This window comes from Colossoma macropomum, unplaced genomic scaffold, assembly GCF_904425465.1.
Source record: "Colossoma macropomum unplaced genomic scaffold, Colossoma_macropomum, whole genome shotgun sequence".
Classification (NCBI taxonomy): domain Eukaryota; kingdom Metazoa; phylum Chordata; class Actinopteri; order Characiformes; family Serrasalmidae; genus Colossoma; species Colossoma macropomum.
In genome coordinates, this window is record NW_023494795.1 from 27,269,947 (window position 1) to 27,297,115 (window position 27,169).

Genomic DNA, 27,169 nt, shown 5'->3' on the forward strand with positions numbered 1-27,169 from the left:
CACTGAATAACACCAGGAATGTAAACTACAGTACTGCTTACTTTGACCAAATCCTGCATTCAAACAGCCTTTTCTCCAAAACCTTTGAGACATCACAGACGCCACATTATGCTGCTATTAAACACCTCAAATGTCTATCTTGACAAAACATTCAAGTGTAGGGAATACAAAATCCAAGAAGAGGGGCTAACCTACTTTTGTGAGCTTGGCCTACCCCTCATACATAATATCCAAATTTCCACAACCTCTGGGGGATATTTTTCCTCAAGAAAACATCTTGTACAGAATGAAATCTAATATCTGTTTCCTCTCAGACAAAAATCTTATTCCATTTGTGAAGTTTAGTTAGTTGTTTTTATTTCTCTTTTTGTCACGACTCTCTATGAAGCATTTCAGTTTAACAACAGTAAGGCTCCAATGATTAGCCAACTGAACAATTTGTCCATGAGAGTTTTTAAAGTCTACGTTTTCTTAATTTAAGAAAGACACAATGTTCTTTATTCAAATCACTGTAAGGGAAGGCGTGTAATTTAAAAATGGAGTTTTATTGGTATCATTCACACAATGAATTCAATGGACGTTTTTTAAATCCAGTACATGTTGAAATATTTATATGTTAAGAGAAGAATCACTTCAGTTTGTCAGTTAATGAACTGTTACACTGTTTAGCAGCTCTAGACGAACAACAGATCCAGTCAAGTCCTATAACAGAAGAAGAAAAGGAAGGCTATTCCGTTTCCGCGGGAACCCACAAGGAGGCAGAAAGCACTGACAAAGTGCTGTCTAATATCAATCACCCAGTTATCCAGAACAAAGGCTGAGCCAGCTCATCCAAACCGACTATACATTCTTTACAACATGACCCAACTCTCCTCAAAAGTCCCAATCCCACAATCCAGTTTAAATGCAATGCAAGAAAGCACCAACTTTCACACATGTACACACTCACATGCTCATATCACAGCCTGTCGTTCCAAAGGGTTAGGATTAAGACTCTGGGACACATATTAATTAAAAGGGCAAGGCAGGAGGCACCAAATGTGAACGTGGCTTTGCTCCAAGTGTAATTAGAAAGCTACACACGGACCACACATTAGGATCACAGTTTGTTGTCTTATCCAAAAAAACGACTTTACTCAGCCCAGACAGACTCTTTCCAATGAGCTACACAGCAGAGTTGAGGGCAGATTTTCTCAGATGTTTGTTGGGACACAGAATCATTTGTTTTTCCTTTGGAGCAAAGAACCTTTCAGTGGATGGTTCTTTTACAAATCTATCAAAATCATTCATTTGTATAGCAATGCATCATGACATTGTGATATCGCAATACAGAATTGTGACAATGCATTGTGGAGAACAGATATTTCATTAATTATATCATCTAATGCAAGTGAACTGTTTGAATGCCTCAGTCCAGGACTCATCCTGCCTCCCAGCTCAGCGTCATAAGTAAGCTGTGCAACAACATGATTGCTTTTCCATTTTGTTCAAAATATCATGAGAATACTGAATTGCAAAATCAGTATCAAGAATCGAATCCTGGACTGAGTGTATCAATACACTCCTACTAAACTGAAAAGTTCTTCAGGGAAACAAAGGTGGTTCTCTATGGCATGCTGACATCTTATTGCATTTACAGCATTAGGTCTTTGGTCATTATGCTAACCGCCACCAATCTACAGGGCCTCAAGTCACTGGTCCAGAACTACTAGTCACACTGGATAATCAAGCTCTGTTTAAAGTCGAGGCGGCAACAGAATAAGGACAGACAGCAGTCAGAGATATCCAGGTGCTAAAATCAACCATAGGAGCTCTCATGTTTACAGAAAAGAACATTAAAAATGCAAAGCAGTGTGCAGATAATATATAGACAAAGCCATGCTGATGTAGATGTAGCCATTTATAGACACAGGCAAACTTCTTTCACTTGTATTGTACATGGCGTAGCTTAAGGGCACTTCACTCAACGGCTTCAAATGAACAAGGCAGCAGCAGGTCATGCATTACTACCTGAAACCTTTTCTTAGAAAGGCAAGCATGGCGGAACAAGCCAGAATGCAGCTGTATTAATACAGAAGTGCCATAAACATTAGTTATAACTACATCCCTGTGGAGACGCTGCCTTAGATACTGGTGTGGCCACCACAGAACAAAAAAAAGATCATGAAATGACATCATGACAAATTATCAGCTGAAACACACTTGCCATGCTTTGTTACATTAGTGTACAAACAGGCAACTATTACATGCCACTGTAAACATGTAAAAGAAAGGTAATTAATGTAGGTGTATATAATTTAAGCCACAATGCACGTTATAATTACACATTTGCCCCTTGTAGCCTGAATAACATTTACACTCTATTATTATAGATAGCTATTCTCTAAGAACAATCAAGCACCACTTCATGCCTAGCCTTGACATGGTGGAGATATTTTCCAACCGCTAACCCGTTCCTTGTTCAGAACCTAAACCTATCATTAGTCAGATGAGTATGGAGCAGCTGGTGTGTCAATATGTCCCAGGGAGGGGGTTATGGGGGATAGGGCACAGAAGCACTAACCCAAACAATATCCCTCCCTTAATCGCAGCCTAACTTCATTACCCCCCTCTCTCGCCCAGTAGTAATGAGCGACTCCCAACTGGCTAATCAGACTCAGCATGAAGCAAGTCTACCTCAAATCTCATTCAAATGGGAACAGATTCTTGCTGATGCTCCTCTTGGGAAAGTATATTAGATAAGGAACAGAGAGAGATTTGGTGACTGTTCCCCCTTCACCCCTCCTTAATTAGGCTAATCTTTTTACCAAAGCACTGTAGCAAGGACTTTTAGAGGGAAATCCAGGGTTTGAGGAGCTGGCAGATTTCATCTGTTGAGAAGGAGGGACAGGTCTTTCCCAAATTATTCCAGAACCAGGTCATATATGCTTTACCTACATGTGCCCCGCCAACCAGCTTTGAGATGAAATTGTGTAACACAGACACAGGACAGGTAATACTGGCACAGGACAGATAGCACACTGGTGCTGATTAACGCACAACAATGGAGAACAACAGAAGAAATGAATGTACTGGGCTCTCCTTCTTGGAAGAAGTATTTATAAGTTGCATTAAAAGCATCTGTGGCATGCTCGCTTGCATGTCGTTGGCCATCTAGATGTGTATTCTTGGCCAATAAGTCATGTGGCTCGGGTTGCCTTTCATCACTGACCATCCTCACGCTGCAACCTGACACTCTGCCGATGCCCTGCGCTCAACCTCCATTGCATAAGTGATCAGTGGAAACGGATGTCTCCACGAACCAAAAACAGACTAGGAGTTTAGCAAGCAGATCCATCAGCAAATTAATGAGGAGGACAAAGATGACAAGGAGTTCTTGCACTGCACACGTAATGGGCAAACATTATGACTTCTGTGTGTTCTGTTTAAGCAAACTCAGACATCCTACAGCGAATGTTCAATGGACAGGAGACAAGGTTTGCCTCTTAGTACAGCAGCAGGCAGATAACAGCTGTGAATTTGCCTAACAGTTTGAAAGTGAACATACTAATCTATTCCCATCCCTCTTATCAGATCCACATGGGCTCAAGAGGTTTAACCAAGAATGAAACCATGTTCCTGCCTTCGTTATTCAGGAACACCCGAATGGAGCCACAGGCACCCCAGGGGTAATTATAGGACGCTACTCCTGCCACAGTGATGTATAATTAGTGACTTGTGTCAGGAGGTGGCCTGGTTCAAAACTAGAGGAATTTCCTGCTTGTTCTAGGACACCTAGGCATCCGATTTGGAGAAAGGGGATTCTAAAAGCCCACCTTGGCAAACTATATTATATTATATATTAAAACTGGATCTCTTTTCTAGGGCTGGGACAATAAGCGATGTTGAACGATCAATAAATTACTACAAATTTATTGATAAATGTATGTCAGGTTTTGAAAACACTAATACTTATGCTTTTCCCAAGGGTTTATTGGTTGCACACATGGTATTTTAATGCACAGAGCTCTGAGCTGAAGCAAAGCCTTGAAAAATGATACATGAAAAAAGAGAAAAAATAAGTGACGGTGTCACTATTTGGTAGATGCGTTTCTTCTTCCTCTGTGTCTTCTTTCCTTGTTCTAAGTGTTAAATGAAAAAGCACATTGGACTTGATGCATAGGTTTTTAGCATGTTACATCCATAAAAATCATCTCAGTGTGAAAAGATCTCACAACAACTACACATTAAACTATAATTCAGCACAAAAAATACTGCTTTTGATTTCTTCCTTGCCTTCTGCTTTTTACTTCTGTTCCAGCTGCACTGTAAATTTAATGTTCATTACTGATAATTATCGATACATTAGCTCTAGCCTTTACAAGAAATCAATTCTGCCTCATTTTTCAAGGCCAAACAGTGTCCAAAGATGTATACTCTTATCTTTTGGTAGCACTCTCAGGAGTACATTATAGGTTGTTAGAAATGCAAGGAACACTTAAGATGACAAGAACTACACAAGGTGGTCTGCCTACACACTGTATAATGATATCAATCTGCCTGTAAACAAATCATATTGCAATGGTCTGCACCCCCCAAAAAATGGCAGCCTATGTTTCAAAAAACAAGCCCCAAAATGTCTTGCATCTGACAGGCTATGTACCAAAGATTCCTGACTACTTTCAGTTCACTACACACATCAAACAGAGCTCACTACATGCTCAGCAGACAGTCTAACGTGCTTGCTGGGTTGACCTATATTTAAAATAACATTATGTCTGGAACTCTATCCGCTGAATTCACTAGCCTTTTTTAGCCAATAGGATTGGGACATAGGGATTCTCTATGCATCCTGGGTCACTTGTGCTCAGATGTGACTGAGAATTGGACAAACCGGAGTGACCTCAATGCGGGACATGTCCCCAGGACATATACTGCAGTTACTAATGAACCAGAATGAGGCCGCCGTCTCATTATGCAATTCACTTGAGGAGAATAACCAGCATCGACATAAACTGAATATATGAAAAAAGCTTGTTATAAAAGTGTTCAAAGTGATATTTACAAAGTCTAAACATATACCACACTGCTACAGCACTGCGCAAAAATCCACCCTCGATTTCTTTAATTTTCAACTGAAACAGGCCATTAGATACAAGCTATCAGGAGATATGTTTTAGGAGATTAATCTACTTGCATAAGGAAAAGAAAATGCAAAGAAAAACAGAGTCGATATATTATAATATACAGAGAACATGGGGCTCCCAACAACTGTGCAAGATCTGGTAGACAAACAAAACTGTCCTCATCAGATAAGCAGTACTTAAATCTTTCACTTTTGAGAGACAGGAGTAAATTAAGCTCCACTCTTGCTTCAGATCTTTGAAAAAATGTGTTTCTGTCCATCCTCCGTGATATGGATCTGAAAGGATGTGTAGCTGTCAAGAAGCTGCTACAAAGAAAACTAAACAGACAAAAAGATAAAAATGTGCAAATCAAAAATTTGCTAGTGTTCTCAGAACGATGAACTGGCCACCCCTGAGTCCAGACCTCAACATCACTGAATGAAAGATTACTTGGATTGTGAGAAACAGAAAATGCAGCAACTTCTAAGACTGAACTTTGGAGGTGTGGACAAATATACTGCATTTCTTTGAAAAGCTGAAAGCAAGTCTCCTGAAAGAATGGAAGCTGTAATAAAGGCAAATGGTGGACACACTAAATACTTTTGTGTAATTTTCTGTTGAATATATGTTTTCTGCTTTTTTCCACATTGAAAAATAAATAATTGTAGACAATGACTGTTTTGACTAGACATTCAATAAATGAAGGGTGGTGTCTGACATTTGCACAACACTGCACTTCAGAACTTCAAGCTGAAACCCAAAAAATGAAGCAGTGGCCATTCACAGCTGTCCATATATTCTCTTTAAATTTGCTCATGCCAGTGTATGCTGGAGCACAGGAGGCAAAATGGAGTCTGATGGGGGGATAAACCAATTGTAAACCATAGGCTAGATGTAGGCTAGTGATTATGCGGTTGCTCCCAGAATAACATCGCTTTCGTGTGGATTAAAGCCACTGTGTCTGCATGCACGATTCCTCCTGAAGGAAAGATTTTGGAAGAAAGAGCCTCAGAAATACCAGAGAGCTCTGAGATATAAAAAAGGCTTATTCTTAAAGAACACATGTAATACATTTTCTGTCAGGTTTTATAGGTAAAGACAGATCCCTGCATATCGCATGCTTTATTCTGCAAGTCCAATAGAAGCCAAACAATTATCCTCTGAAAGAAACTGCTGTCTCAGTGTTTTGCTATTGACTTTACCAGCAGGAAAACAAAACCGGCCTTAGGCAGAAAATAAAGCCTGCACATTACAGTCTAATTAATTTTTTGTTCATTTTAAAAGTTCATTTTCATTAAACCCAAGTACGAGTGCGCATTTTAAACCAGCCCTGTTCCTTTTTGAGAAAGTGGCCTACTTCACTCCTCTTGTTCTGAATCTCCTTCAGCCACAGGATGGATGTTTCTGTACCGCTCAGTGATATCACGGCTCCTCTTCCTACGCAGCGATTACAGACATTTTCATGCCTGATCTGCCCTACTTCTGCGCCCAGCTTTCGCTGACTGTTTCAGCCCTGATCTTCACTGATAGCTCATGCAGGGCTGAAACACATGCTTAAAGAAAAAACAAGCAGTTCTGGCACAAACACTTGTCACAAGTTTCACCAAAAGCACAATCAGTGAAGACAAGATCATGAACTGTAGGAGAAGCCTAAGGCTCTGCATATGACCTTGATCCTGGCTCTCTGCAGTGGCCGATCCACTGATTTTTCTGGCGATAATGAGATCAATTAAGACTCCAGTCCACGTGCTGTAATCAATGGAAATGAGCCAAAGGCTGGAATCATCAGCAGGCCAGGCCTGAGCTGGCTTCCCTAGAGGCCACAGACTGCCAGCCCTCAATTCCCTTCACGCTAAGGTCGTCATGAAATCAAGAGTTTCGATTCTGGATACAGGTTTTGTTTTATCTCTTAGCTGACCTCAATATAACGTTAACATATCGCTGCTGTCGGAACAAAACCTTGTATCTCCATTTTTATCATTTTTCAGTTTTTGACATAATTTGAAAGTGCCTGTTGTCCTTTACATTGTGTGTAAATTTTACGATGAACATAACAAAAGAAACGGCCCAAAACGACGTGGAAAACTGTCTGGTTCCATTGACTTACATTAAAAGTAAGGTAAGTTTTTTCTTTCTCCTGTAGAGTTAATATTCTGGAGACACAAGGTTTTGATATGACAGCAGTGATATTTAATAGGGATGCAACAACACACTGTATTACAGCGTATTATATTGTATTGTGACTACCATGTTAACTTGTGACTACTGTGTTAGCTTGGGGCTAACATATTAGCTTGTGACTAGAGCATCAGACTGGTACACTTTAAAGCACAGCTTTAAAACTTTCAAAGCAGTTGAAAGTTAAGACTGTTGAATCATTTACCAAGTTGTAGTATTACAAAAACATTGAACTCTACTTCACACCGCAGTAAGACATACTGAGCAGAGTGAGGGAGACAGGTGAGGACAGACATGCAGGATGGTGACAGCTGCTCAGTTAGACCCAGGCCATGACAAGGTGAGAACACAATGTTTTGTGAAACACACAGCTCAACTCCTCCATACCCAGCAACAATTAGCAACCGATGAGTGCTCCTGCCAGAATAAACTCAAGAGGTTCCTACAGTAACCATCCCTCCTCTGGGTAAACAGCAGAGAGCAAGAACCCACCCCGCTCTTCAGCCAGCATCTGGCACACAGGAGCAACGTTCAGCAGGGACTCTTTCGATGTGCACAAAACACTGCAAATTTATACTTCAAGTCTGAGCTAATATTAGAAACAAAGCAAGGCTTTCAGATGATTTCTATTCCAATTCATAGAGTGTTACTGGCTCAAAGGCTCAATGTCTTTGTCTGGCATGTTTTAGGTCTGTTAAGTTGTTGATGAATTAAGCTTTAGTCTTGTGGTCTACTGGACAGAGAGTCTATAACCCAGAGCACTAGAGGCACGTGGGGAAGAACATCTGCCTTGTTGTTTGTCCAACAGCAAATGCAGAAGTGCTAAAGGAGAACTTAACAACTGCTTGACCTCTCCAAAGACTGGGCAGAAACATCAGCTTTATGAGGTGACCACACCTCAGTTCTGGCCTTTTAATGTAATGAGCAGCCTCACTGCGGAACAAAAAGGACTGCTTTGACAAACATGTGCATGACAAAATTGTTCTAAGAGTCTAAAAACATTTGCAGTACACTAAAGCAGTTAAGAACAGAGATTAGAAGCTAGGCAGCACACAGGTAAACTGGCATTATGAAAATTCTCTGCCTTCTTAATTCTCATTCTAAATTAACACCCCGTTTCAAATGAGCAAGAATGACTGCAAACATGCACAGATTCTAGACCTGGACTGGTCTGCGGTATTGATACATGGATGTCTGACATGATTAAGATTTTTAAAATATGCTGATAGAGCCAAAACTCAGTACTAGCAGGATTAAGGGCTGAATAAGAAGGCTCAATACTAAAGTAGGGAGATGAAAGGGAGAATATTTGGAAGCTTAACGTTTACCAAAAATACACTGGCTAACATAAAAGCATAAAAGTTATCAGAGCTCGCCTTTAGCTTCTTATGCTGTTCTTGTTTGCTCAGTTTAAAAGCGCAAGCAAAGAAAATACAACTCCCTCAATGCACCAAGCTGCCCCCAACAAGAACAGGAAACAGTCTACTTGTGTTGTGCATGGCCAATTTAGAGCTGACTCCCTAAGATGCTATCTCAGGCTTTGACCAACTGACTCAGAGCTTAAAGAGTTGGGTCATGCCTTTTTTAAATGGACTTCATCTGTAAAGGCCATTTAATGACAGAGTGGTGAACAGCAATGATCAATCGATAACAATTGTTGCAAATGTGACATAAGCAAGAACAAAGTGTTGAACAAATCAGTAGTTTGGCACTTTTTACTGCGGCTTACCTTCTACACTGTCAGAGCAGGATGTGCCAATGCCTGTGTCACCGCTGTCAGAGGCGGCGCTATGACGTCTCCCACGGTTACTGCTGGTGGTGGTGGAGGAAGAGCCTTGCCATGCTGACTCACAGCCTGGGACCCATCCAGGAGAGGACGTGCTCGAACCTAAGCAACAAACGGAAGTCGCGGTCACCACAGAGACTGTGCTCACGGCCACCAGAGCAAACACACAGCACAAAGACACTAAACAAGAACAGCATGACCACTCAAAGCAGAGTGAGGTCATGTGACATCATAATCACATTCTTATGTGCCGACTGAGACTTCATAGAATCATAGAAATGTTACAGCTATATACAACAGTCACTTCCAACAACTCTGAATCTGATTGGCTGAGAGGCGTTCTACCTGTGCTGCTATTTGTAATAACAGCACTGTTACTAAGTTTCTACTTTGGCACATACAAAAAACAAAAAACACCAGATAACATCTATAAGATAATATTAGACCTGCAGCCCGCTTGCTCAGATTCTGAAGAAGAATGTAACTGCAGAATGACACCAAACTCTGAACCTGACGTTGATAAGCAAGCTTTTCAGTCGGCAGCTGTGGCGGCGGAACAACTAAACAAGCTGGAACTAGCCAAAAATAAACTTTCAGCAAACAAGATTGGCTGTGAAATGTTTTAGAGAATGACTGTAACAAAACAATATTCAGGTTAATCTAGCAAATATTGAAAAATCTGAGCTGAACCTGATAGTGCCATCATGCAAAAGACTACCACTTTTTTGATGGAAGATATTTTTGTACTGAAGTAGGCCTACATTTAATACAATACTGGATGCTTATTTGTTTTCCCTTTTCTTTATTTTGCAGAAATGTTGCATAAAAGCAACATAACATGCAAGGACATGTGTTGTTATCATCACAGCTGTGATTTGGTCGCAGGCACAAGCCTCTCGTGTTCTATTGCTTAAATAACGTAGCTAGTATGGCTTGGAAAAACAGTTACTTTTATGTAATTATTGTTATTGCAACAAAAACTAAGCCTGAAACTGGCATCATATTGATAGCAGAAGATAATGGTTCAAAAAAAGTATTATAATTGGTCTACAGATTCTTGGACAGTTGAATGTAAGATCTGACTGACAGTTAAAAATGATAACTGATGTCATATTGATAGAAAATGTACTAAATATATAAAATGGAAAAAAGGATTTTTAATATCACAGCAACAATATATGCAACACAAGATCTGATGCCTGAACATAAAACAAGAAGAAATTGTTTTTGAATATTCAGGATATATCAGAGATGCACATGATCACAACATACATCTCAAACTGGGTTTTCTAGGATAGGCTAAATTAATAGGCTTACACAATCTCTTGTACTCCTGTATATCATTACGCTTTAAGTATGACTAACGAAAGGCATAATCACTCTACAGAAAGCACCATGAAGAAGCAATGGGGGGAAAAAAACACCTGCTACATGTCCACAGCCAAGCTTGCCCAAGAATCAACTCCACAGTTTCCTCACTCACCCTGACCTTAACTGCTCTTTTTGACTGGTGCTCAACAAGGACAAATTCAGGTGAGAAACACAGCTCCAAGTGGCTGGTCTTCCACTGGAGAGCATGTCCCCTTTATCTGCTAACCTAATCTATTTTAGGGTGTAATCCGGTTAGACATAGTCATTAAGGCTGTCCTCTTTGGGACCAGCTAGAAGGGAGAAAAGGTATCAGGACTTTTGTTATGGTCAGAGTTATATACAAATATTAGTACTTACATACATCTTTAGGGAAGGATAACTGCAATACCCATGGTTTGGTTAAAATTGGACTATTTTATGCAAATAGGACGCCATCTTTTCCATGTGCAAGTGTTTTTTTCCCCATCTTGAGTTTTAGAGAAAGAAAAATTACCCACAAACCTCCTGCCAAGTTTTCATTTTTTTCCTTCCCTAAAGTTGGCATCAGCAAAATCCTTAGACCACCATATCATCGCTAAAGCTTTTGCTGGGCCATAAATCAACAAAATGTACATGCTGTGCCATGAGCGCTTGCCTTGGGTAACAGTAAAGCAAGCCCAGAGCATGTTCATTCAGGACAAAAATACTTCAGATACTTCAGCACACCCCGTAGAAGAGCAAGACAGTCAGATGATGGCCTGAGACTGGGGTGATACACCTGCCCTTATTTTCTGGACTTCAGATCAATCACTGTCACAGGCCTGGAGCAGGGCTGGGCAATGCACTTTTCAGTTTTCGCAATACTTAAGCCCTATTATAGCAATACTGACAAGACACATTAAGCCCATAAAACAGGGTGGTGTCCCTGTTGTCAAGTGGTTTGTTTTTAGATGTTTAATTCTATTTTGTGCCCTTTATTACTTTGTACTTTCTGATTTTTTTGAAAGGACAGTTCAAAATACACAAACTTTATGAACAGCACGTTTTCTCTCCTGGTTTGCGTTCAGTATACAATACTGTGAAATTATGATGCTAGCCGTTATGTAAAAAGAGAAGAAATTGATTACAACAGTCCAATCAAAACAAGCTATGTCAGCTTTGTAAGAGATTACCAGCACTCAGGAAGTGTGCATTCATTAATCTTATGAATACAAATATCATCTGATACCATCCTATGTTTAAAAAACATTGTGATATCGACTTTTATCAATACCACCCAGCCCTAGCCTGGAGTAACATTCCCTGTAGTCTTGACAGATGTCAAAGAGTATAAAGATTATACTAAAACTAAGACTTATAGAAGGGTAGCATACCTACAGCAGACCACAGTACATTAAACTCAGTGGACCTGTACTTACCGAGATGTTCTCCAAACTGGTTCTTCTGGCCAAGTCCCCTTAACATTACTTTGCATTACTTTTAGTAGAGAAATAAATCTACAAGGAGTGACCAAATGGCCTCATCCTCATCTTCTTAGCCAAGCAGTTAACTGTGTGAACAGATGAATTAAAAGAGAGTTTTACTACTACCAAACATGCCGGTCTTTAGTTAAAACTAGCACGGATTTCTACCTGCGAGTTTACATAGATGGTTGACTTAGACGCATCCAAATTTATCTGAAAAAGTCCAGAGCTCTAAAAGAAAGGGCCCCAGATCTCACAGCCTTCCATTTGGTAGCATCAGATAGACTAATTACACATTAGTAGACAGTGTTAAATGGGACACTGGATTCCATAGCTGAGTAATTTATAATAAGGTTATAAGCAGTTTCATATGTTAAATCTTAATGCAATAAAATGAAACAGTTTAACATGATGAAGGTAACATAAATCACATATAAAAAGGGAGTTTCATGGCTAAAGACTAAGTACTGAAGATTAAAGTGAAACTCCAGCAATTTTCAAAAAAATCTACAAAATGAAATGGTTACGATGGAAACAAAGTCATTTAAAGTGGTTTCACGCAAAAAGCTCCATTCTAGAGAAACTTGCCATGTCAGAATTGTTCACATTGCTGGTGATGGGAACCAGACGTCTGAAGAACTGAATGCCTCTGAAATCTCCCTCACAGAAAATTATTACATGAAATAAATAAATGCTACCTGATATAACGAACTGTTTAGTGATTCAAGTCTTGGCTTAAAATGTATTTTAATCAATTTATTTTAATCCATTTATGGCAGAGGTATACATGCAGGGGATCATGAGGCAAATAGTCCCCAAAGAAAACTTATTTTTTTCAGTTTTATGATTATTTAGCCATCAGCAACATTACATACATCGCTGCAAAGAAAGCTCAAAAGACGCGCAGGTTCACTAACGTTAGTGGTTGTGGATAGTAAATAAAATGGCTATATTTGTGTTGTAGACATTGGGACTCCTGGTTCCTATCACCACCACTGTCAAGAAATCTGCGTCTGTAAGTTTCTCTTCAACGAACCATTTCACGTCAAACCACTCTGAAAGACTTTGTTTACATCTCAAGGACTAAATTACTTAGAACTTTTTTTTAAATTGTGGAATTCACCTTTAAGGTGTCCAGTCTTTAGGCTGCCCTAGATGAGGTCTCTGAAAAAAGGTTACAAAATACAAGGCGCAGTACAAGATATGTACAGAGACTAACTAGTCACAAGTAAAAATGGATTAAATCTCTTAACGTCGCAGCAGAAGAAAGGAAGAGAAGACGAGTACAAGCTGTAGCTGTGTACATCTCATTTTACCTCATTTTAGCGCGCTAACGTGAGGCAGCTAACACCAGCACGACCAGTTGTCCCAGCTCCAGGGAAACCGTGGCTGATGCTAGCAGGCTAAAACCGTTAACGAAAACATTAGTTAAATCATTACCAGTTTGTCGTGATAATGACTTACTCTTTGACGTTATTTAAGGTAGAAAACCACCAAAAACAACCCTCTGAGTACATATCGTGTTGCCTAAGAGCGAGCTCGTTAAGTTAAAGGCTCTTAGCTCGTGTGCTAACTTGGCTAGCTAACAATAAAGATGCCGTTAGTCACACGGCCAGATTTTACGGTAAAGCGAATTAATCCCCAAACGCACTGGAGGTTACAGCCAGTCCATCTCTCATTACAGACGAGTGTTGGTCATCTTTAACATGAGACTGAAGTTGGCTTAAAATTCGCCAGCTTGTTGTTCGAATTTTCCCGTTCCATTTAAGGTGGACCGGAAAATTCGAACAAGCTGGCGAATAAGAAGCTGACTTCGGCTTCGTCATCTGGCTATCTTACCTGACTTATACGCATCAAGGCCATCCTCAAAATCGTTTCTGCCCCACATTTCTCTCGATTTCATGGGCTCTCTTGTCTAAATAAGCACCGCCGAGGAGAGAGAGACAGGGTGGTTTCCAGAAGAAAGCAAGGAGTCCCCAAAAATGAGCCCAACAAGATGGTTGGGAGAGATGTTCTAGCTAAGTAAGACTAAAATCCATCTTTACGGCAGGCCGGTGCAGGTATAAACACAACAAAAGCGGAAGGTTTTCCTATTCCACAGCGATTCCGAGCCGTGAATCAGTCATCTGTCGGAAATGTACTGAACTAGCTACAGTCGACTCTCCAGTGACCGCATTGCAAGTACGTGATCTCACACTCACTCAGTCTGAGTGCTGGAGAAGGAGAAGGCGCAATCTGAGCCCAGCTCCTCCTACTCCACTCGCTGGCTGCAGACCAACGACTCGAGGGGAAACTGAGGTCCTGGGTTGCTATACCTGCTCTTAAAGATCAGAGGTATGTGGAGTCCCGTCCCCACCCCCGGTGGATCTTTGTGCTGGGGGTCTGGCCCGAACACAGAACTACAAAGCTACAACATAGATGTTACATAGATCATCCGCTTTATTAGAGACGTGTCCGTACAGTGCTTCCACTCACTGGCCACTGTTTCAAAGAACATGGAGAGAAAACTGAAACCAACAGTATATTTCAGTGATGGGCGGTAATAAAGTACATGTACTTTGTTACTTCACTTAAGTATGGAGGCCCATTTTTGCCGCTTAACGAAAAAAATAAGAATTAGGTGCTGGATTTTGTGAATTGCTGTGCCGTACAGAGCCCTGCTGGTGACATACCTAAAAATGAAAATAAAGTGTGGCCACGACTTAAAACGGTGTGGGAACGATAATTAAGTCGTGGCCATGACTTAGTAAGATGCGGGGACGACATCCTAATGCGTGGCCACAACTTAGTAAGACGTGGGAATGAGATGATTAAGCCTGAATAAGGCATGATGTCGTTCCCACGCCTTACTAAGTCATGGCCACAACTTAACTATATCATTCCCACACCTTACTAAGTTGTGGCCACAACTTAACTATATCATTCCCACACCTTTAATATGGTGTGGCCACCCAATCTTTTTATCTATGTGGGATGTCACCAGCAGGGCTCCCTAATGTCATTATTTTGCAATATTAAGTCATTATTTTGTGATAGTATTATTCTCATTATTCTGAGAAATTTTCTAGTTATTATGAGTCATCTTGTTAATCTGAGATGCCTTATGCTTTTGAGATGAAAACATAAATAAATATAAATATATATTTAAATATAAATAACAAGAACGTTTCTGAAAATAAAAAGAAATCTCAAAATAACAAGAAAGTTTATCGAAATAATAACTTAGTATCTCAAATGAATGAGATAATATCTTAAAACAATCACAGTATCTTAAATAATGAGATAGTATTTCAATATAATGAGCTAGTATCGCAAAATAATGGCATAGAAATTCACTCAAGAATGAAAACAATATTAGGTGCTGGATTTTTTTTTAAATGGCAGGAGTGGGCTTCCACACTTAAGTGCTCTTTTCAAATATCGGTGAATATTTCCATTTTTTTGAGACATTTTAGAGGCCCAGCCCAGGCGCCTCTGGCAAGTTTTCAGAATGAAACAGAACTCATCAATACTAAACATTGTGTGGGGTGTTTTTTTAAATGGATCCCAAGCAATGTTATAAAGGCTTTACATACTTTGGTGCAACTTTAGTTGCTTGGAACCTGCATGAAGCTAAACTGCACTTGAGTTGCATAAGTCACAACAGTTGCAAGCATCTCAACTTCGTGAAACAAGTTTCATGAAACAGCTATTCATAAAACAGAAATTGTTTATGGATTTCTACTTGTACTTGAGTAATCTTTTCCAAAATGTATCTTTCCTTTCACCACTAGTACACATAGACCTCTGAAGTTGTTTGTCATTCTGTAGCTGGCCTCATGCCCGTATTAGCAAGTCTGCATCTAAGCTGGATTTCTCAATGCCAAAAATGAATGTAATTTTTGAAAAAAATTGCCTCTATCACACTCTGTGGTGCATAAAAAAGTTCCAAACCCGAGACGTTTTGTCCTACATGCATTTTTAACTATGTTAATTTGTGTCATACAGAAATCCATCTTAGACTCGGAGATCCTAATATGACGCCAGCTACAGAATGACAACACAACTTCAGTGGTCTATAATAGCCTAAAGCAGGGGCGTCCAGTCTTATACACAAAGGGCCGGTGTGGCTGCAGGTCTTCGTTGCAACAAGGCAGGAGCTCACATGATTGGTTGTTGAACACTGAGACTGAATGATTCATTGAGTGGAATCAGCTGTGCTCTTCTTGTCTGGAACGAAAACCTGCACCCACACCGGCCCTTTGTGGATAAGATTGGACACCCCTGGTCTAAGGAAAAGGCTGCACCTAAACAGCCACATCTGTGCTTGAAATGGTTCACAATCTGAACAGTTTCAAGTGAGAATTTGCATCATTTATGAAGAAGTACCCACTATTGTGTTGCAGTTTGGAGCAGAGCTTGTAAATCAACAATGTGTTCTTAAGGATTTCTTTGCCAAAGAAAACCCCATTAACGTATATTCATGAGCTTCTCCAGTAGTCTGTGATTTGCACTTGTACTCATTATTTCGGGCTGTATATTCTTGAAAATTTCTAAATAGTGGTCCTGTCATAAAAAAAGTTATTTATAGACAGTTTCAGCTGAGTCTGGCTCAGGAATAGACTTATTATTTTATACCATATTCTGTTTAGATTTCAATCATGCTTTTCTTTGTTTGTTTTTTCTTGTCTGAAGTGTTTCTACCCCAATGCATTTGATTTAATTGCTTGCTGTATGATAAACTGTAGGCCAGATAGTTTGGACATCTGACTATTGAAACTCTTTTTGTTAGAAATCTCTATTTGCTTTAGAAATCCAGAAAAATAAAAACATATTTTAAGAGGTTTTGTTGAAAGACATGTTGGAATTACAATTAATGAGAAATCTGTACATATTTTGGCCTCATCCAATGCACGAATCAAAGCTAAATATACTGAAACAAATACAGCTGATTCAGTAGACTTCAAATGGAGTAAGACAGAATTATGCCTTTGTAGAACACTTAGGCCTATTAAAAGGAAATTCCACCAATTGTTCAACAGTAAATCATTAAGATGTAAACAAAGTCTTTCAGAGTGGTTCAGATGAAAAAGTCAGAATTGTTCACAGTGGTGGTGATAAGAATAAGACATGTCTGACATGTTTAATGCCTCTAAATCTCCTTCACGGTAAATTATTACACAACATGGTTTTGAACACACGGCCTGAGACATGTTTTATGATAGTTTTGAGATAAGCTTTTGGCATAAAGCATATATTTTTAAATACCTGCAGGGCAGAGAGATACATGAAGGGTGTTGTAAGGCAAAACAGTACATAAGAAAAACATGTTTTGGATTTATCACTATATTATGATTATCAACATACTCAAGAGACATGTACAGCTTCACTGGTCATTTTGGATCCTAAATAAAATGCCTATGTTTGTGTAGATGTCATGGCCCTGGCTCCTATCACCACCACTGTAAAGAGTCTACAATGCACCATTTCACATCAGACCACTCTGAATAACTGTGTTTACATTTCAATGATTAAACTATGCAGAAATTTCAAAAACTTCAGTGGAATTCCCCTTTAAGGTTCACCTATGGGAATAATCAAAAAATTGTTGATGATTTACATCCAGCTATGCTGCTGTTACCAAAAGAATACCTGCATTCTCTTGTTTAAACCAGGGAAACAAAAGGTCTTCCCAGTCATGTACTGTTGGCACATTCTTTCTAAAAGAATTCCAGCAGAACTATTTAAGGGTGCTGGAAACTATTGGCACCTGTTCAGTGACACAGGCTGATTGGCTGTTAAAAGTATGTCAGGTTACATAACTGGCACCCTGAAAACTTAAGTTTGAATAGAATACAAGATCAGTATGAATATCTTTACATAATGTTATAGTCAAATTACAAAAACAGTATCCAATCAGATGCAGGCCTACTTAGCAATAGATGGACTATGGGGGATTCAAAAGTAAGCGTAACCTTTGAAATGTCTACAGGGGGATTAAGATGGCCTGCGGAAGACCTCCATATACTCTTAAAGTACCCAGTGAAAGCTTAATTTCATGAATAACAAATTGTTACATTTTTATATATCATTGTCATACCCAGGACAAAATAACAAAGGAGTATCCCTAAACCTTACCACTCATTAAGAATAAAAAGATTAATGAATATGCACGATTATGCATAATATGCATATTCTGCCAACGCCCCCTTGCCTCTCATTTCCAAACCCCTTCCCTTCCCTTCACCAAGAGATTGCGCAGATGAGATTGAGAACAACAGAAACAAATAAGTTCACACTGTTACATTAATAATCAGAAAATGGAAATCTTCAAATCATCACCCATTAAATGTTAAACCATTAGTTGATCAACTAGTGCTAAATGTTGAACAGCACTAAGGAAAGCAAAGTAGAACTGATTATGCTAGCACTAGCTTAGCAGGCCAATAACCAGGCACCTTCTCTCTCCGATGTGAGTCTTTATCCTCTAAACTTGCGGATATCAAACCTGTGTTGAGTCTATGAAACTGTATTAGGACTGCTCACTAAGCTAATGCTAGCCTCTGATGCTACCAGAGACAGCCTAAGGGAATAAGAAGATTAGCATAGCTAATAGCTCAACATACAAAAAACGATTCACTGCTTCAGATTTGAGTCTTTAGCCTCAAAAGTGAGCTGGAATTGAACCTGTGTTGTGAGGTTATTTTTTGTCTGGCTCGCTAAGCTAGCGTTAGTTTCTGGTGTGAACATGGACAGCGCTGCGTGAAACAGTGACACGCTAAGCTACTGTTACCAGTTCTACACAGCATGTTTGACAGTTTATTAAATAGACGTGGAATATAAATGATAAATAAACATGATCATAATTTTTAATACCCCATAATTTGTTAGCTAGCTGTGAATTACACAATCCAAATATGTCAAACATTAACCTAGCTACATTAGTGCTTCCGCTCTGTACCTGTACATTTCTGCTTTTCTGTAGTATGTTGTTCAATCTCATTAGTATATTTTAGTATATTTAACTGTGATAGGTTTACGTTCATTCATACAAAGCTAAGCTGCTATGAGGCGCCCACGAATCACTTTTTACTGAAGCATGTGTTTTCAATCAAAAATGTGAGCTTTACATTATGGTAACACATTTGACACAATATATAATCATAAAAATAACCATAATATGCCCATGAACAGGTAACCAATTAAAAAAGCATGTTTTTGAGGGCAAGGAGAACATAATTTAATAATTCGTAAGTATAAAAAGTGAAGCACTTCCTAAAAGTTGCCAAGTATCCTGTTCTGTATGGGCACAGTGAATGTGTACGGTGTCAACCTTGTACATAGATCATGAGTCCACACGGATATGAGGCAATCTCCTGCTATGAAGCAATAAAGCTGCTCTATACTAAAATGAAGGGACAGACAGCCCGAGAGGATAAAGTCAGATTGCCTAGTCAGTGAAAGACTTTCGCCATTCTGCAATATCTCTGCCCAATATGGATACTGTCCAAAATATGAGCTTTTCCATGGGCTACAAACTACCTCTGCAGTGGTAACAGTAGCTGAAGGTACTGAAGATTAGGAGGCTGTAAAGAATGTACTGTGTTTCGAGGTAGTTTTCTTATTTTAAATGTATCCTATGAAAAGTAGTTTGGTAAAAAGCCCACTTGAGTTCCATAAAAGGGGGCAATATGTTACAGTTTTACCCTTGAGGTCCACATTTTGTTGCTGTCCAAATAAAAAAAGTATCTCCAATATGGCACCTGTACAGGAGAGGGCAGAAATGTTGTTTACTTCTAATATAAGTTAATGTAAAGAGATTTTATTCTGAGTGATTTTGGAGCATTTCTATTGGTCCATTCATCAGGAAATTTCCACACATTGTAGATCATGTTGCTGTGTTTAAATAATGTAGAAAAATAAAATCCAAAAAGGTGGAGATACATGTTCTTCTTTGAACAGTGATGATTTCTATGGGTTTACATACCAAAAAGAGTCATAATCCATTTTGACATAACCATTTTCTAACTTCTCTTTATCCTTTAGAATTAACCGCTGAGATGCCCAGGGCCTGCCAATGGGCCATACACACCCTATAACTAACATATAACTTGGCCAGTTTGCATAGTTTTCCATGTAGTTACTGGGTAATAATTTATGAAATGTGTTAAGGATGAAAATTAAAGAGATTAAACAGACTGTTTTTGTTACTGTGCCTTTAAGACTGATTTATGCAAATTCTCATAACTCTACATGAATGGGCAGGGCTAAACTGCTATCTGAATAGGCTTATTCCTGAATAGGCTAATTCAAAGCAGGCTGTTTTTAAAATCTAGCGTCTGTACATAAACCATATGGACTGGAGAAAAAATGGTTTGGGACAGTTTTACACACTACATCAGACTTTTTATTATATTTTTTACACAGGCCAAAACACCCCAGACCTCAGCACACTGCTCCATTTAACACACCTGATTTAGCTCATCAGCTAATTAGCAAAGCCTTCTTGAACTGAATTCAGAGCGTTAGATGAGGGTAAACGCTAATCACCACAGCACTTTAGCCCGGAATGTCCCCAGTTAACTAAAATGACTAATCTCAGTCCTAAATACAACAGAAATGGTCTACATGAATGTATTTTTCACAATATCTATGTTGCAGAACAGACACTGTATTTTGTGCAAGCAGCACAGTTTCAACACATTTGGCACAGCTCTTCCACAGTTCCTCTTTCAAAGTTAAATTCTGTAACAATTCTTCCCATCACTGATGTTCTGACACTATGAAGAAAAACTCTTGTGGCATATTAATTGAAAGCAGAAGTAGTTTCAATTAGATTCAGCATCAACAGAGATCAACAATAGCACTCTTTCAGACAAAGGGGAGAGGGCATGCACACATAATTACAGCATTGTGCTGGTTCAATTACCCAAGAGCTCACAATTAAGCAAACACTGCTCACTCAGATTGTATTCAAGTGCATTTGGTTTATCAAAAGAGAAACATCAGAATCCAAAAACAAGAAATGTGCTTCAAGCCAGATATTAGTGTTTTACAGCAGGGGTGCCCAATCAAGGTCCTGGAGCTCTACCAGTTGGGAGACTTCATATCCAACACACTCAGCTCTGATATTCAGGTGCCTCTGAAGGCTTTCATTATCTGGATCAGGTGTGCTAGATTTAGGCTAGAGCTAAACTCTGCAGCGTGGTAGACCTCCAGGACCAGGATTGAGCACCCCAGTGTTACAGTTAATGTGATGTTAGTGTTCATGTATTTTGAAGTGACCTTGAAATCAAAACTGATCTTTTTTACCTTGTTATTTCAAGTCTCTGGTCATACGGTAGTATGCAAATGTACACTCTTGGTTTTGTTAACAAGTGAATACATATTCTACAGGGAACACAGTAATGTATGACATTTTTCTGCTGTTTTAGAAATGTTACAGTTTCCTGAGCTTAGCATATTAGGAAAAATTTAAAATACGAAATGTGACATAACAGTGCACTGAAAATTGCAGAAGGGTGTTCTCTGTAGAGGATGTGTCATTTTTACTGAGAAAATCAACAAAACATGTAATTTGACCAGGGAAGCCCAAACTTTTAAGCAATTTAAAGAAAAAAAAATGATTTTTTGCATCATATCATTTAAAAGACGAAACTCTTGTTTTCCTGTAATCTTTGACCGCAGTGACTTTTATCATCTCTAAAACATTATGAAAATAATATTAACCAGTAATATCCTCTTTCACCTCCCCCCTTCCACCACGCCCTGACAGCCTCACTCAGAAATGGCGACAGGCCCCTCCCACTTATTAACATGCAGATTTTGTTCCCACCACTTTGTGAAAGTGGAGGTTGTTTCAAATAGTTTAGCAGCTCAGAACAGAAACTTGTCCAAACAATATCTAAAAGCATTAATAAGCATGCAGAAAAGTATCACTGACCACTGATATCAGGCAGTGCACTGATGATAAATAAGGAACAGTTGAGGAAGTGATGTTGTGTATGCAGAGATGATGGAGATAGAAGTTAAATGCTCATAGCTAAAAAATGTTGAGTTGAGTGTCTTCCAGAGTCAGTTCTGACTCTGGAAGTTTGTGTAGCATGGAAGCATTCCACATCACATAACAACTTTATTTACATTGTAACATCATCCAGTTTACTCATGCGAAAATTCAGAAAATCTGTGGAATTCGCCTTTAAGACAAATGTAATTGTTTACTACGATGTGGAGTAAGTTCTTGCTTTATATCTGCAAAAACATTACCAGTGCTCATCCCTTCCCCCAGCAGTTTTTAAAACAAAGTTATGCCCATGGTCACCATCTGGAGGGACAATGCATTTCTGATTCATGTTGTTGATCAAAAAACAAACAAACAAAAAAAAGCCATTTACCAAAACTTCAGATAAAACGTAGTCTTGGCTTTAAAGAAACAGTTTAGTCACAGATGCTGAAATTGATAACAATCAATGAACATGAACAACCACCAATTAACATCATGCAAATAACATCATGCTAATTGGGGCTACTACATTCAGTTCTACCTTCAGCTCTGTTTAAACACTGTTAGCATTTCTAGCCCTTTTCCTCTGTAACAGCACTTTACCCTAATTTAACTTTTAATTTTTAATTAGATTTTTAATTATCCTAATTTAATTTCTAATTCAATTTTTAATTGAATGATTTTCTCTTTTAAATCTATTGTTTTAATCATGTTTTAAAAAATTCTCTCTTTTACTTTTTTAATTGACTATTTTCTCATTTTTCTCACTTTGAAAGACAGCAGTGTATGAAAGGTGCTATATAAACAAACTTGCCTTGCCTTGCCTTACCTTCCACTGTTAGCTACATTAGCATGATTGGTTATAATATAAAAGTCAGTCATTTCTCATATAAAACAATAATAATATTACATAATAATACAAAATGATTACAAAGGTAAGGCAAGATCTACTGTTTGCTCCTTTAGTGATGTGGACTCCTCAACTAACCCATTCAAAATCAATTCCATGCAAAATTGTGCTGAATTCAGCCATGCATGCTTCAGTTGTTCCTTTATATTATAATTTGTTCCCCGTCACAGTATTTCACAAATATAAATGCAGAGTGTTATTCTTGGCAACTAAGAGTGCTTCCCCTCTCTTTATGATTATATAATAGTCCTAATCTGGCAGCTTTGGGCTTCCAGTGGAATGCTGTAGAAAAACTAGTACTATGGGAGGTTGCATAATGCTTCATATTTGCATTATTGATATGATTTATTACGTATGCTGTTCCCTGACAGCCACTTGTCAAATAAATGCTCTGGCTGCACTTTAACTTCCGAAACAAGTTCAGTGGAGGGCTCCTGTCGAGGTGCACGTTGTTTAAAACTTACGTAATATGCCCAAAAGCCATTAGAGTGCGCCAGGTATTTGAACATACACGTCCAGTGCAGGCTAGATCATGCTAAATGGCCACCTGTGTGTCTGGAAGCCCTTCTATATGGATGTGTTTAGACAGACACCGAGCAGACACGTCCTGACATTGTGGGGAATCCTGGCAGTCTATGACAGTACTGACTGTCTCCACGACAACAGCAGCTCTGGACAGTGGCCTCGGCCCACTCGCTTCACCACGAAACAAAGAACACACTCTGCTAAGAACAATTCTGCTGCTGTTAGTTCAGCGTGCTTGATAGTCGCCATTCAGTGGGACACTTTATGGCCTTTAGACACACATAAAGAGTGAGGGCACCACTGCTTGCGGTCACTCTTATCAAAAGAGTCAGCTGCCATGTTCCAGAAAAAAATGAATGGGTTTTTCACAAGGAAGCCTAAAATATCAGCATTATTTCCAAGCAAAGTATCTCCCACATACCAACCTGTATTGTTATCCACTATCCTATCCTCTTACTATAAACTGTTCTGTTTAAGAGCTCCACTTAGTCTGGCATAAATCCTTGCTTTTTACAGGAAAAAAACTTGGTTAAACATGTTATTAGAGATCCTTACTCCTGACATTATAACCATGTTATGCACTGTGACACTTTTTAAGAGCTTTATTAGTGGGATTTCCAGTGCTGTGGTGATACATACATCCATGACAGGTTGGACTTGCTGTGGTCTCCACAGGTGATCGGTACTGCACCAGAAGGGGCGTTTAAGAGCAGTGAAGCCCACACTAGCTCTGTTCTGGTACCTTCAGGAATGGCCATTATACAAGCTGACCAAAAGGCCACTTTTACAATGTAAAAAGGGGCGGAGGCTGAAGCCCCCTCTGGGGTCTATCTCTGCACAAAACTGATTAATGCATATTTTAAATTCTCCTACTGCTCTTTCTCACAGTAAGAAACAGAGCCTTATGGACATAGTATTTTAACAAAAAGATTAACTAAATAAAGTATTCTGGAATATTTTAAAGGCTATCGTAGAAAACGTGTTTCAGCAGTGACAATTCTTCATGTTACAACCTGTCAGACTTTAGTGACACATTATCCATGATTTATTATTGTTTAGTTAAAGAGACACACTGGCCTAAATGAAAAATGTAACTATTGCTACATCTGTTGAAAACATGCCAACTTGCCTCTAACAGTGGTGCCACAATAGTTTAAATACTAGGAAAACCCCCTCCTGATGACATATCTTGAAGGTGAGAGGAATTTTTGAAAAACTGCAAGCAGTTTAGGGTGGGGTGGGTTTGAAATGTTTTTTTTTTTTCCGCTAGCTGGCTAATGCAAAAGACAGTGAAAGAGTTAATATAACTTCTAGGAAGCTGAATATCACATTTGTGTTTATTGGCATCTACATCAGTGGCCTTGCTATCAGTCAGGATTTCCTCATCACCGTGGGAAGGATTCCCAATGGTTGTATGACGCATTTACATAATGAATGCTGGGTACTGTAGTGAGAGAACTTTGATGGACAAAAACCCAAAATTAATACAAAATTGTTCATTCTGTCAAACCGATAAGGCCGAGGGATGTAATGCATAATATTCTAATGTTGAATGCGGCATAACACCACAAATAACACCACAAAGTCCTAGTTTTAGGCAGAAAAGCCTCTTTAATTGTTATAGTTTGGGATTACTTAATTACTAATATAATTAGCACTCACAGCTCAAAATATAACAAAATCCTTTAGCAGGTCTTTAGTTGCACATACAGAGAGTACAGAACGGACTAGAGCACAGCAAAAATCCAAATTTAGTGCAAAGTGAGATAACATATCAATAATCATCAGTAATACCACTGTACTTCCATCAGCTCTAACAAACAGGCCTTTCACTCGTGATGAAAGATCATGTTTTGGTGGAACAAAGCAGCCCTTTTGGCTCTCTGCCTTCATGTGAGAGTAATGAGCAGTGTCACTACCAGCACAAACAAAACATTTCCTCTCAGAGGAGCCGGCGTGGTTTGGTGTTCCGCACTTTGTGTATGTTTTGCCTCCACTCCAGAGGAGGGTTCAATAGTGTTTGCCACATTAAATCCCCAGTCGTTGCCTGAATATGTGTCGTGCGGGACTTTAAGCCAGCAAGGCATCCAGAATCAGTGTTTTTGAGCGTGTTATCGGGCCCGCACAGACTGCACCAACCCCCACTTCCTGCCTCACAGCCAGGAAACCAGTGGCACTTTTTGATATAAATGGCTGCTATAGCATCACAGCATCAGAGCCTCCAATACAGAAATAAAAACAGGGTCATGCTAGTATTGAACACCAATATATACCAGTGTGCATCCTCATGACCAAAGGCAATATAAAGAGGATTAAATACAGCAGTGTGTGACCAGTGTGTGTTCATATTGCTGTATAGTGGGCACTGATGCTATAGCCTTGCAAGAAATTATGCTTAAGAGTTTTAATCTAAAAAAAAATAGGCATACATTCCTGACCCCTGCTTAACCCTTAAGCCCTAATGGCCCGTATGTCGGCCTGCACTTCCATTCCTCACTCTCATAACTACGTAACTCACTGAGTAATGAACCTTAAGCTCAACTACTACAGTGGAACACAATACCTAAGTCTAGCTTGAAAAGCTATATTTGTGGTGTCGGCTACGTTCTCTGGATTCTACCAAGCAGTTTCTTGTCAGTATTGAATCACTGAGTTTTTCAAACAACATTTCAGGTCAAAAAGGTGCAACAGCGATTAAGAGGAAAGAAGTAAAATATAATTTTACTTACAATTGTGCTTCTTCATGAGAAAGGCACATAATGCAGAAGCAGTGGGAGGAAGTGGACGTGGTTCAGCATACGTTAAGTGAAACTCTGCAGAGGAACTTATTCAGCCAATAAGCACGCTCAACACGTCACGAACACTTTTCAAACAGATGGACCTGTGACTGCACAACAGAGCGGATCACTCTTAGGAAGTTAATAGCAGCTGCTGGAGCAGCGAATTTGAAGAGTCACATGGACTTATTGTAAAAATATTGTATGAAAAATTGTTGAAAAAAAAAAGTTTTAAAAAAGTATAAAATGTGCTACAGCTTTTGCACAGGCCACATTTAGTTTTTTTTCTTTTTCAAAGAAAACAAATGATACCAAATTTAATTTTTTCCCCCCAGAATTCTACTAAAGTACTTTTTTTTAGTTAAAAAAAATGAAAAGACAATGAAGTATTCCTTATGGAAAGGAAAATTTGTAATGAGTACATTTAAAATACATGTAAATATATAGTTTAAAACAAATATAAAACCTATTTTGTTGCACATGCATATATAGAGAAATCAAGAAAAAATTTCATTTAAAAAATGACTGTAAATAGATCATTGCAATATTTTTTTCAGCATTCATAAGTCATTCTTGCCATAATACACAAAAAATATTATTTAAAATGAAGTTGAAAGATTTACGTTTATTATGAGTTTAATTTTAATTGTTTGAAAGAACACTCCCACATTTCGAGTTTTAGTCCATAGGTGGAGCCTTATTTTAGCCACACCCCGGCATTTTAGAGCAGGAAGTGAGGCTGCATCCCTGTCCCTTATGGCCACACGGTGAGCAGTTGGATCCCATTGCTTTGAAGTAAATATGTCCCAAAGTCTGAAAAATCAGTGTGTAGCCTTAAGAATTATCTTTACCAAAACACATTTTTTGCAATTAAGTAAACTTTTTGTGTTTTAATGAAAAATATGATTTTATGTGTGTACAGCTGTTCAAAGCTGTGTTTGTTAGTCATATACTGGCCAGTGTTTTTGAGTTCTGCTCAAAATTATCACTACTAATACAATCACTACTGAAACATTTGATAGTGTTATGATTGTAATGTTCAATCAGTTGTTTTAATAAAATGAACATAATTAAGGTGTAGAGCCACTCAAAG

General features: G+C 38.8%; 1 protein-coding gene across 3 annotated transcripts in view; it reads right to left on the minus strand.

Moving 5' to 3' along the window:
• cep85l (centrosomal protein 85, like) overlaps positions 1–26,104 on the minus strand; it is an 83,663-nt gene extending 57,559 nt beyond the window's left edge. Inside the window, exons 1-2 of one of the 3 annotated variants that reach the window (XM_036582087.1) lie at positions 11,838–12,408; positions 9,013–9,171 (exon numbers count right to left, since the gene is read on the minus strand). In XM_036582087.1, the coding sequence (XP_036437980.1) occupies positions 9,013–9,171; positions 11,838–11,883 (205 nt within the window). In that variant the 5' untranslated portion in view covers positions 11,884–12,408. Of the gene's footprint in view, positions 1–9,012; positions 9,172–11,837; positions 12,409–13,721; positions 14,317–26,028 lie in introns of those variants that run through there. The other 2 variants (XM_036582088.1, XM_036582085.1) reach the window with 2 other exon arrangements.
• Positions 26,105–27,169: the final 1,065 nt, after the last annotated feature.